This window comes from Trachurus japonicus, chromosome 12 (genome assembly GCF_045865225.1).
Source record: "Trachurus japonicus isolate A0001 chromosome 12, Traja_1.0".
In the NCBI taxonomy this organism is placed as follows: domain Eukaryota; kingdom Metazoa; phylum Chordata; class Actinopteri; order Carangiformes; family Carangidae; genus Trachurus; species Trachurus japonicus.
The window spans coordinates 9,997,087-10,009,862 of NC_140918.1; the positions used below are offsets into that span (position 1 = coordinate 9,997,087).

Sequence of the window (12,776 nt, forward strand, 5' to 3'; positions counted from 1 at the left end):
ACCCACATACTTATACACACACACACACACACACACACACACCCTCAGTTACCAGCCGTGCTCTTTGAGACATTGGGTGGCCCAATAATGATTTAATGAGTCCTTGGGAGTGACAGGGCTCACACACCGCACACTGCGGCACGCACACACACAAACTTGTTATCTCTCATTTTATAAGACACAAAGACAAAGAAGAAAAGTATGTAAATGAAGCAGCAAACATCCAGACACATTGTGCTAATTGTATCAGCTCCGCACTCACTGTGCAGCCAGATCAGAGTCACAACAGCTCACAGCACCAAGTCAGACTGTGACAACAGTGTTAACATCTGGACAGTTCCACATGGGTTTGTTTTTTTTTTCCGCCCTTGTTCTTTTTTTTATGACAACAAACAGATAAACAGGAAGGATAAGAGTGTGAATTCCTGCAGTAACTGAGAAAGAGAATCATTGAAATGCTGCTTACGAGCTGCGAAGACGTGGAGGAAGAATAATATCCTCTGCGAAATAATCCATGAAGGTCTTAATGTGGTTTTATTTGCTTTGTGCTCTTTTGTTCTTTCAGAGGCACGAGAGGCCTTCATAAAACAATTTTCCCTGCTGGAAGCTTCCACAGGCACACTCCTCGCCCAGCTGCATGGCATTACAGCTACTTTTAACTGCAGCATCAGTGCAGAGGGGAAGGAGGAGAGGAAGGACGAAGTGTGTCAAACCTTCGAAGACACTGCGACGGTGATCAGAGCGTCTCAGCAGCAGCTGAAGCAGGCAACTCTGGACCTGGACAGCATGGTACACAAATGAAACGCACTCAAAGTCCACAAATTTGTGTTAATTGTCTTATGTGGTTTGCAGATGTTCCAGGTGTCAGAATCAAGAATCAGAATGTATTTATTTGTCGTTGCACAACAGCACAACGAGATTAAAAGCTATAAACCTTCAAGTGCGACCACACATAGAAACAAAACGGACAATAAACAGTAACACAACAATCAACAATCCACAATTATGATCCTGAGTATGTGTATGGATAAAGTGACAGTGCAAGTGCATTGATGACTAACAGGGTAAAATATGAGAATATAAAAAAAGTAAATAAATAAGAGCTATGTATATAATGAATATAGCCATAGGCTGTCAGTTCATATTTGCATTCAGTATTGTGATGGCTTTGTGATAAAAGCTGTTCTTCAGTCTGTTTGTTTTGGTCTTGATGCACCTGTAGCGCCGACCAGAGGGAAGCAGGTTGAAAAGGTGGTCGGCCTGGGTGTAGCTCTGTTTGAGCAGCGGGAGGTGTAGATGGACGGTATGGTACGGTGGCCCTGAAATGCTCAAAACACACAAACGCTCTATAGATAAAGAAAACATGTTCAACTTGACGGCGCCTGTGCTGCAAAAAACTCACTATCTGGGGACACAAAAAAGTGACAGACCCAGCTAAAGGCTAATGCTAAGCTGACAGTACATATCTGAAATAATGGGGGGCAACTAACATCCCACCAGTCCGACATAGGCCTCTAATTGTCTAAATGGCAACACTATTCCCATTATATATTATATTATATATACCATTTCCACATGTGGTTTTATAATATCAAATATATATCAAATGTCCCATCATTCCGACAATTTTTGCCTCCTATGGTGGGAATGACGGTATTTTTTTCTTTTTTTAAACATCCTGCCTTTCCAACAATTCCTTTAATAGCCTATTTTTTTCTCTAAAATATTTTTGCACTGGTTGGGCTTAGGCAATGATGAAAGGAGTTTAGTAAGAAGACCAGGTAGAGGCTAGACAGGCCAGATAGATAGAGAGAGTCCAGATAAGCAGGAGGGAGTCACCTGTTGAGTAATGCACATTTCCTTATATTGAAAGCCTTGTCTTGTCGGTGGTATGTTGGAATAGCGGTGTGTCAGAATGGTGGTCTGTCTAAATGGTCGTATGTCGGAGTGGTGGGATGTCGGAATGACAGCATGTAACCGAAATAATACCTGAGTCATCTGAGATTGAAGTTTTACCAAAGCCAACAAACTCCGTCTCTGTAGCCGTCTTCATAACTTCTAACGTCAAAAAGGACTGAACTGAAGCTCGTCCGTCACCTTTCTGTGCCCCCACTGTCCCCAGAAACATTTCAGTTGTGTTGTGTTGTATTGTATTGTCAAATTGATGAAGCTGTTTTATAAATTCGCAATTTGCATGTGTTTTCCAGGGCCACAGTAGGACAGTTGCAAAAACACTCTATTTATTTTGTTCCTTTGCCTTTGTTATGAGAAGCTGCTCTTTACCACTGGGGCTTCTTTGTGTAGATCGACAAAGATCCCTCAAAGCAAAACAATGTTTCTTTCCCACCTTCACACCAGCACCAGCACCACCAGCAGCACCTCCTCCTCCTCCCCCCTCCCTCTGAGTGGCAAACTGAAACCCAACGTTTGATGGACGCTAAAATTAACAACTTGTTCTTCACCCACCGCGAGGCTTTTCCACTGTCTCTCCACGACGCTCGCAGGAATCTATTATGGATACTGCTGCCACGTTATTTAGGTTCTGGGAGATGAGAGAAGTTGTTTTGCCAGTATATAGCTTTCTCTCTATTTCTGATTGTGTGTATGTGTGTGTGCAGAACTACCTCTGTAGCCCTTATCACTTGGGTAAGCCTGAAGCCGCTGCAATTTAATTCCATATTAATAAGAAGAGCAGCCCACCCCACCGCACCTCCCTAAAAAAAATGAAGAAAAAATGCTGCTGTGTCAATTGCTGATTTAGTTTTCCCATTTTTATTTGCATTTTCTCAAATTAAATGTCACTCGGGGACGGATACTGCATTCGACTGTGTACACATTACATTTATCAGGACCAAACTTCAGGGGATTTATTTAGAGGGAGGTTTTACCACACGCCCCCGCTTTGAACACTTTTTGATTACATATATTTAAGTGGAGAGGTGCATTAGATGAGTTTTTATGGTTTGTTAGCAAAGCCCAGACCAGCAGCATTCGGAGACAGACCCATCCATGACTGCTTTTTTTCTGGACTGTGCCCAGATTTGTCGAAAAAGCCTTCACACGGATCCAAAATTCTCTGAGCAAAGAGAGAGAGAGAGGAAAAAAAAGAACTCTCCAGTCAGCTGAAGTGTGAAATCTCTTAATTATTAGATGGAGACTTTGGTTCACATGATTTAATTAAACATGTCAAAATGGTGTGAAGTCTCTTCAAGGCCTGAAACCTGCTTTCCCCCTCTGCCTTTTTTCATAGATTATTCCTTTTGAGACGGTGTCAGGACCCAACAAATGGAACATGATGGTCAATGACTCGCAGGTCCTAATGGAAAGGTAAGAAGACGTGATCGCCAGCCACGGACTCTTGAGTGGTCAAGTCTAAGGAAATATCACCGTGGAGACATTTCCTTTGAGCTTCGTAACATTGTGCTCAGGCCTCAGTGCATCAATGCCCTCGGCTGCTCGGAGAACGCAGCGTTATTATGTGGTAGTTACAGAAATCTGCAGTGGAGAGGCAGCGAGGGGAAGTCATCGATGCTGAAATCCATTTCATCTCTCCTTAGGCAGTTGTAATGGTCTGTTATGTTCCTCGCTCCCCCCCCCCCCGCCCCTCCCTTCCTTTCACTTTGTCTTCCCTTATTTTATTTTATTTTTTTCTCCCCCCTCCTCCCCTCCAGTCACAGGGAAGCAGCGGACCACATTGAGGCCGTAGCCAGCAGGGCAGTAAGAGCTTCAAAGCAGACCTTTGGTTTCCTGATGGATCTACTGCAGGACAACTCCACTGAGGAGTACATCAGGAGCCTAACGGAGCAGTGAGTGCAAACAAAAAAAAAAAAATCAACCCAAACACACGCCCCCACAGACAAGCACAAGCAGAAAGAATGTTTCCCTTTCTCATAAAGCATCCTTTATTGCGAAATCCCAACAAGCTGCATGACTCCCTGGATTATAGTGCTTTTGCAGTATTTCTAACAAAGTGCACCTATCCCTGTATTACAGCTGAAGGTCCTCTTCTTCACAGCAGCCTCTTAAAGCACATTGGAGTTTAGGAGTAAGACATTTAGCCACAGGGGGACGGCTTCTCTCCACTGTAAGCCTATTGCTTTCTTGGATTTGCCGCACGCTCGCTGCATCTCCTAGCGTGTGATTGCTCTGAGGATTATCCTGAATGCTAGACTGAATGATGCAAAAAGCCCTCCGGTGGCCATGATGAGAGCAAGAAGCGAGGAACTCGAAATTGATTACCCCCTCCTCCTAACAGTAGTCAGCTCGGTTCAGGACAGTTCTGTTAATCTTCGGAGCTCCGCCGTACGACGACACTGTATGCATGCACGTGTGTGTGTGTGTGTGTGTTTGTGTCACTTTAGAGGATGTGAATTGAGCGCAGATGGGTGGCATAAAATTGCATTTCCCACACATAGTGTATTTCCCCATGTGGTGGTGCTTAAGAAAATCAATTACACTCTGGTGATAGGACAGAAAAATGACAACAGTATTCAAGACGTCAGTAACAATGGCTCTGCACTACGACGAGTGGAGGAGACTGTTGACACCAGACGCGCTTATTTTTTATTACTACTTATTTTATGTTGTATATTTATATTCAGTGGCAGCAAGACAGAAGTAGTGAGACATGACTTTCAAACTATTGAAATCTGAAAAAAAAGAAAAGAAAAAAGATTCCTCCTTCCAATGTGATTAATCTTTCCATGATGACCTGGGCTTATTTTATGACACTAAAGAGGAGAACTTCCCTCTGGGTTTACAGCTGTTAAACTGCTCTAAACAGCTCTAAACTGTATATAAAGTAGTTGAAACTGGTCCCATATTGATCAGCAACTGTAGTAAAATGCATCAATGCATCAGTATGAGCCATTTAATTATATAATATACTGTATGATAAAACAACTTTTTATATTGTTGTTAGTTAATTATATACAGTAAATGTTTCTTCTTTCATGGGCAGTTGACATCCCACCTCCTTTAAGTCATATTTGTACTCTTAAAGGGATAGTTCAGCATTGGCCATTGCCATAATCCCTATAGTCATAGCAGTAGGTTTGTTTCCTTTATTTGTCGATGCAAGCTATTTTTAGAACGGCGGAGCAGAGCCGCGAGCTGCTCAGAGCTACGCTATGGAAGCTAATGGGATTTCTTGGTTTCCCTCATCAAACTCATCAAATATACAATCCAACAACTCCAAAACGCTCTGGTGGACAAGTTGTGACCTGCACATTCATCACGCTATTAGATAATAACAGAACGTTACGAGACGGAGTTGTTTTAGAGGTAAATTCATGCAAAACCGATGATGCGCGTTTCCATCAGGGGCAGTTTTTCGGCAAGCAGTCTCTGTATTTGCGTTCTAAAAATAGCTTGCACCGACAATTAAAGGTAACGAACCTACTGATATGACTATAGGGATTATGGCAATGGGCCAATTTGCCAAAATGTTGAGCTATCCCTTTAACATAACTGTAAACCTTGTTTACATGTCAATATGTGGTGAATAATGACTGAAGTGTTAAGGTTAGGGTTAGGGTTAAATGTCAATACCATTAGTATGGGTATTTCCACCTTTGAACTGCAGTGAAGTCAATACAGCCAGTGATCCATATGTCACAAACAGAAGAAAGCAAAGGAACAAGAGTTTGCATTAGCACAACCACTAACAGTCAGTTAAAGACCAGTTACAAGCAAACAAACAACATAAACAAATGCTCAATGTGCTAATTCTTCTAAATTGTGTCTTAGACGCTGATGTTTGTGCACAATTTACTCCTATTGTCTATGTCTCAGAAGCCGAGTCTCTCCAGTTTTCCAACAACCATCCTGAGAAGCTCTTCCACCTGCCAGTGTAGCATAAGCAGCAGTGGTGCCAGGTGCACACGAGGCCTGATCCATTTATGAGGCAAAAACGATGTTAAACAATACAAGAGAGCATTTTTACATGTCCGGAGAGTAGCGTTTAATTAAGTAGTTTCAGTGGCCTTTATTCAAGCAGACATTAGCCATATGGGTCGCTGTGAAAGGCGCTCATACAGTAGACAGCCTGTTAGTTATTCATGAATGTGCCTTTTTGCAATAGCCACGTCTCGAGCACACAAAAAAAATACTTCAAAGCACAATATTGCAACATCCTGGTATTCTACCGAACATATTAAATTAATTATTGTTAAAATGAATTATTTCTTGCGGCCCAAGAGAACAGCGTGTGCTCATTGTGTGTGTGTGTGTGTGTGTGTGCAGTATTTGAAGTGACAAAGTACTGTGATTTTTCAGGAGATCTGTTCTGTTAAGGTAAAAAAAAAAACACAATAGATATCATTACAGCTGTGGAGGTGTTAAAAATGACACTTCAACATCCGCACTGCACTGCCCGGCGTACACCTTCCTTTCAAGAATTCATGAAAAGTGTGATACGTCCTATTGTGTTGTTTTAAATGAGTCTAATCTGAGATATGAAAATGAGTAATATGACATATACTGTATGTGATGCTAATGAGTCTGCAGCATAAGATCTCCTGTCATCATCGGAGCACTAAATCAAATGACAGCCTGATATAAGTGTATTGTTTTGTTTTTTTAAGATGTTTTTTTATGTTTTAACTACTTTTTCTCTGTTTCCTTATCCCTGTAATCTCAGAATTACACAAATGCAGCAGCAGAAGGAGAATCTGACAGCGCAGGTGAACGAGACCGTGGCCCAGCAGCTGGCCCTGGAGGAGGAGGCTGCTGGTTTAAAGCTTGCCCTGGGTAACATCACATCATCCTTATATCAGCTGGCTCTGACAGATGCCAGCCCATCGCCAGCGCCCGACCAAACACAGCTCAACCGAACGCATCCCACTAACCACACAAGAGAGGTCAGTTTGGACAGCACCTGCAGGGAAACGAGTGGAATCTGAAGTATTATTATCTCACATTGTGGGCCAATGAGTGACTCATTTAGTCTAATTAGAGCCGGTGTGATAGCTGCACATTTTTATATAAGAAACCACTTCGGGTCATTCAACAGGGATCATGCAGAGATACAAGCGTCTCTCATTTGTGAAGAGTGGGCAGTTCACTCCAGTTCATTTTTTTCCTTGGTTTAACATTTGGAAAGGCTGCCTTTAGAGGGGAGGGGAGGGGGCACTGAGTTGGCACAGGAGAAGAGATGCTGGCAGGGTCTGCTCCTCATGGGGGTACATGTTGTTCCAGAGGAGGACGATTAACCACTGCAGTGTCTCTGGGCAGACAACACACTGTAAAACGACACAGAAACAGGCCAATGTGCCCCCTCAAAATAGCAGCAGTAAAAAGGGTTTCACAAGACAGAAGAGTGAAAACAAATTGATGCTGTTTTCACCAAAGCTTGAGCTGAGTTTGAGTGTTTTTTTGTCCCTGCTTCCTGTTTAGTTTGGTGCGGAGCTGCGCCGACGGACAGAAGAGCTGGAGCGGCAGATTCAGACCAAAGATGAGCGGATCAGTGAGATCAGAGAAGGGATGGAGTCAATGAAACGGGCTGTCAACAAGAGCCTGGAGACGATGGGTGACAACAGTGAGGTGACGACAATTACTGTCACAATTTTCCTTTCTAATGCTGAATGTAAAGACAAGCAATTTCCTCAGATTTTGCATTAAAAATCCATTTGGATGCTCAGGGGTCAAGGGTCAAGGTTACACAAAACAAGTTCCATTCACATATTATCAAACAATTTTTTTTTAACATATATTTTTGGGCCTTTTTTGCCTTTATTTGATTGTATAGTTGAGAGAAACAGGAAATGGGGAGGCAGAGAGAGGGGGAATGACATTCAGTAAAGGGCAGCCTGATGCGGGATTCGAACCGCGGCTGACTGCAGTGAGGACTGTAGCCTCTGCATATGGGGCACCTGCTCTACCTGCTGCTCCACACAACACCCCATTATCATACAATTTGACACAGTTAAGGGTAAAATGAAGAAGTGTTGAATTTATATGCAAACCTTTGGTTAGCATCATTGTGACATCACAATGTGCAGCAGAAACACCACTGGTCATTACTCAAAACTACAATTTAGAAACAGAGGGAGATTTTTATTGCTAACTATCAATGCTAACATGCTTACACACTGAACTAAGATAGTTAACAAGGAATTATGTAAGTCTGGCCTTTTTTTGCTAACCTTCCTCTCAGCCATGTGCATTTGTTTACAACGAAGCAGGCGAGGATTCAATCAATAGAGTGGTACATAACGTTATATATCATATACAATGTTACAAATTTATATTTGTGTAGTTTAATCCATCATAAACAAGACATTATGGTCTACGGGGCACATTTGTGTCACGGTGCGCAGAGACGAGAGCTGGGACAGCGGCTCTGATCTTCCAAAGGTGCTACTGTATAAGGCAGAGCGCCTCCATTCTCCCTTGTAACAAGTTAAGCCATTTATCAAACCATCACAATTACTCCAAAGCTGTTTAATTAAGGTAAAAATGTAGCATGGTTAAGCTACAAATCCTGCATAGTTTCTCTTTAACACGATTAAAAAACATCAGTATTGACATTTTCAGCGTGTTAGCATGCTGGCGTTAGCTTTTAGCTCAAATTCACTTCTGTTTTCCAAGTGCAGCTTCACAGCCGCCACCATGACTGTGCAAACACCCCCAGTTTACTCAACATTCAATATTTGGATATTGTTTGAGCAGACCTGGCTCCACTGAAGTCATGTTTCTTTTTTCTAAAGTTTCAAGCTCGAGCTGAAGAGGCAAAGGTTGCAGCCTTGTCAGCCGTGGTGTCGGGGAAAGAGGTGGAATCAGAGGCCATTACCCTCCACAGAGAACTAGGAAGTGAGTCTGCATCCAGCCTGTTTATCCTCTTCTACTCTCTTCGCTGACTCTGTAGCATTATTGTTTTCGTTGAAAGTCTGACTGAATTATTCCACTCAAAATGAAATGTCAAGCACCGAAAGACCAAAAACAAACAGAAACAGAGCTGCACACTCAAGTATCACTAATGATAAACATGTCGCCGCTATTGTGATGTTCTGACCCACTTGTCATGTATTGAATGCAGCCACAGCTTATGTGGAAAATATGAGAGGAATGTTTTGAGAATTTTTAACACCATAAAGTTCATGAGCGAAAATGCCGGTTGTTTATAGCAACATGAAAAGAATCTGAAGTAGTTTTTGTTTGCTCAGACTTTCAATGAAACAGCAAAGCAAAGAGCAAAACAGAATAAAGCAGATGTTGAATAATGAAAATATGAATGTTGATCCAATGTCAACGTAGCTTTTTAAAATTCAGCCCAACGCTGATTCTGTCTCGTCTCCAATCCCCCGCTTTCTTTCGCTATATCTGGACTCAGACATGGTGAGGGAGTGGCCCCGTCGACAGGCCCAGACCAAGGCTGTGATGAAGAAGGAGAAACCCCTGGGGGAAAAGGTCCTGGCCGATGTCAGGAGGAAGCTCTCGCAGATCGAGAAGATGCTGGAACCAGTCGTGGAAACCGCCAGCCTGGCCACCAACGCCACGAAGGAGCTGGAACGGGCAGCACAAACTTTAGCAAAGGTATGAGTGTTTGCTTTAAGGGGATGGCGTTGTCATTTTGCAGCACCGTCAGTCACTCTGGTCCAGACTGAAATATCTCAACAAATATTTGAAGGATTGCAAAGAAATTTTTTGCAAGAACCATAGTAATTTAAGGGAAAGCTTCACTTCCCACTTGTTCCTCCGTAAGGTTTACCTTTGTTTTTTGTGTTATTTGGGGAGCTGCTGTTGAATCAATAGCAATGACATTTTGTACAAATGACACACGTGATCCACACAAGATGAATCCTAATTACTTTGTTGATCCATGCAGGTTAAATTTCCATTTATGCAATGAAATATCACTGCCATGGATCTCCATGACATTTCAGTCACTCATGTACTGAATGTTCGTAATTGCTTAACTTTTCATTTAGCGCATCATCAACTTTAGCTTTTTCTGTCATTTATTTTAACACCTTTAAACTGAGGATATTCCCATCAGCCTCAGCCCAGTTAGTATGGAAACGGTTCACATTATATATACTATATCTGCTAAATATCAGCATGTTAGCATTTATCTCAGGATACTGTGTAGCTTCAGAGAGCCTCCAGCAATAAACTTGCTTCATTTAAGAGTCAATTGCCTTTTATCTCTCCTTCTTTCTTGGTGTGTGCAGGAATCCAAGGCCACTCTGACCCAGGCCAAACACACCAGGACTGCGTCAGCTCACCTCAGCTCCCATATAGACTCTGCTTTACAACAGTTGGCTGAACACGAGACGCTAACTGACACAGCAAAATCCCAAATCACCTCGGAGGTACAGCCACATAACACGTTTTGAAAGGCAGAATCTATGAATATTGATCCGCGCTTCCTGTGTGCGCATCTTAAAAGAAGGTTCCTAGTCCGTGTCTTCCTCTTGTTTCCCAGCCCGACGTGTCCCTGACCAGCGTAAAGAAAGACGTGGAAGCAGCCAAGCTCCAATTAGAGGCCTATTCTGTCACACTAACTGACCTAATCAGCAAGATTGGTAAGTCACTCTCTTATAGATGATTTCCACTATGGCCACTTTTTAGTCTTGTGTCCATAAAAAGTCATAAATCTTCATTATACCTTAAATGTCACATCGCTGAAGAGCTCTGTGCTTTTTAATGCCTCATTTAACATGGAAATATTTCCCAGATTTTTATCCCCATGATAAAGGAAGACTAACTTGTTCAAAGGGCCCAGCAGTGTTTTCTAGTGGGCAAATTTTTAAGTGTATTAAAACAATTCAGTTGTACTGTATATCTCTGACTTATTATAATCAGGTCTTTTCATTCAAGTACAGTCCCTGTTTAGCTTGGTAGCGAGGGATCTGGTACTTTGCACCCAGTGTGTTAACATCAGACATCAAGGATAATGACCAAATCACTATAATTAGGTCATCATGGAGGCTGATCCAACGTGTGAATCACTCATTGCCATTTGCAAGCCACAGAAAAAAAAAAAAAACAGAAACTCATGATGCCCCCCCTTTCTCCATCCATCCATCCCCTCTCTCTTTTCCCCTCCGTGGTCCAGATGCCAACGTGCCGCTGGAGCGCTTCGACCGGATCTTAAACGCGACGGCGCGTCGTCTGAGCATGCTCCGCGGCAGCGTGGAGAGCCCGACGCTGGGCTCCAAGATCCAGAAGCTGCAGTCGGCCGCCAAGGAGCAGCAGAGCCGGCTGGTCCTCATCGAACAGGACATACAGGAGATCAGGGAGGAGAGAGACAGTCTCAGGGACATTACCTTAAACTTGCCTGAGTCCTGCCCCCAGGCCACAGGTACGGGTAAGGGGTAAGATGGAGAGTGCAGATGACGGGGATCCAGTCGGTGATAAGACAGCTCAATGTCAGGAAATGTCTTGCAGGATTTTGTTAACAAAAGAGTCTGGGCTTTTTTTTTTTTTTTCTTTTTTTTTTTTTCAAAACAGTCAGTGATATCCTCTTTATATTCTTCCTCTTTCCACCTTTAGCCCAGAGGTACAATTTACCACCACAGTGCATTGACACACACACATTTCCACCAAAAGCCACAGCTTTCTACCCTGTCTCCCATGATTTATACCTAGTCTTCCTTTTTGTTTTCTTTTCTTACTTTCTTTTTTTTCCCACCAATTTTTTTTCTCCCACTTTTTTTCTTTTCAGCAACGGCATCCAAACTTTAATTTCATCATGAATAATACTCAGCCGTTCTGAACTGCTGGAGTGCGCTGTCAAGTTTAAAATAATGCTGATTTTCCTTTGCGGGGGTAAAAGGTGTGTCTGAGTGCGCGTCCGTACTGACACATTCATTTACACTTGAGCTCTTTTTCATCAACCAGGCTTAATTAACAATTAGTCCTCTTGGCCTCAGTGAGGTTCAGGTGAGGCTTCAACAGCACACGACCTGTGTTCAGGATTCTTACAGTGCCTACCTCCCTGTTTTTGTAGTTTCTCTGTGTTTCTGTCTCTGTCACTGGGTGATGATGCTCACACCTGCCTTGTCTTTGGGGTCACAGTTGGTCACACTGTCTGGATCTAGGTGATCAAAGTGTAAAAGCAAATGCCAATCAGTGGTTTACAAATATGTTAATTACAGGGCCTGTGAAGTGATGAGATATCTAAATATATTGTACCAGACACATTTTTCTGTTCTTAAAAATGCTGAATAACTCATTAGGCATCAGACAACAGACAACCAGTTACACATCTGCATCTACTCATAGTAATTCTAACCATATTTAGAGTATTTAAGTTTCAAATAGAAACCGTTATACAGTGAAGTGCACTTAAAGGAGTCATTTTGCCGACCAGAATGTTTTTAGTAGACACCAATGCAATTTACAATGGATGTGGTGGAGCTACTCTCAGCAGATGAAAGGCTTCAAATTGTAGTGGGTGGTTCAAGGAACACTCAGAAAAACAAAAAACAATAAAAGAAGAATCCAGTCCTTGGGAAAAAAAAAAAAAAACATGATTGTTGTTTGTGAATTTTTCAACAGTCAATTTAAATTTGTATTTGCACCTATCATGGGTATCATTTTGTTTGTATTATACTGTATATATTGTATTCCTTTTGAAGTTAGCATGCTAACCAGCTAGCCCAGGTCCATCTTTCCATTCTCCAAAGCAGAGACCAACTTATAACCTTTTGTCTTGAAAACATAAGAAAGAAAATTTCAAACGTTTCCTGTATCTCCATTGAACAGCCATAGTGAAATCAATATAGGATGTTGGATGGTTGGATGGATGGAGTGCTCAACCCTAAAACCGC

At 42.3% G+C, this 12,776-nt stretch overlaps 1 protein-coding gene across 2 annotated transcripts in view; it reads left to right on the plus strand.

Annotated features, from left to right (window-relative positions):
* Positions 1-12,440, plus strand: part of lamc3 (laminin, gamma 3) — a 121,925-nt gene extending 109,485 nt beyond the window's left edge. For both annotated transcript variants that reach the window (XM_085793065.1, XM_085793066.1), the window contains 10 exons: positions 566-789; positions 3,251-3,327; positions 3,672-3,806; positions 6,641-6,860; positions 7,396-7,542; positions 8,709-8,811; positions 9,332-9,534; positions 10,173-10,313; positions 10,427-10,526; positions 11,060-12,440. In XM_085793065.1, coding sequence (XP_085649191.1) covers positions 566-789; positions 3,251-3,327; positions 3,672-3,806; positions 6,641-6,860; positions 7,396-7,542; positions 8,709-8,811; positions 9,332-9,534; positions 10,173-10,313; positions 10,427-10,526; positions 11,060-11,322 — 1,613 coding nt within the window. In that variant the 3' untranslated portion in view covers positions 11,323-12,440. The remainder of the gene's footprint in view (positions 1-565; positions 790-3,250; positions 3,328-3,671; positions 3,807-6,640; positions 6,861-7,395; positions 7,543-8,708; positions 8,812-9,331; positions 9,535-10,172; positions 10,314-10,426; positions 10,527-11,059) is intronic.
* The last annotated feature ends 336 nt before the right edge of the window (positions 12,441-12,776 follow it).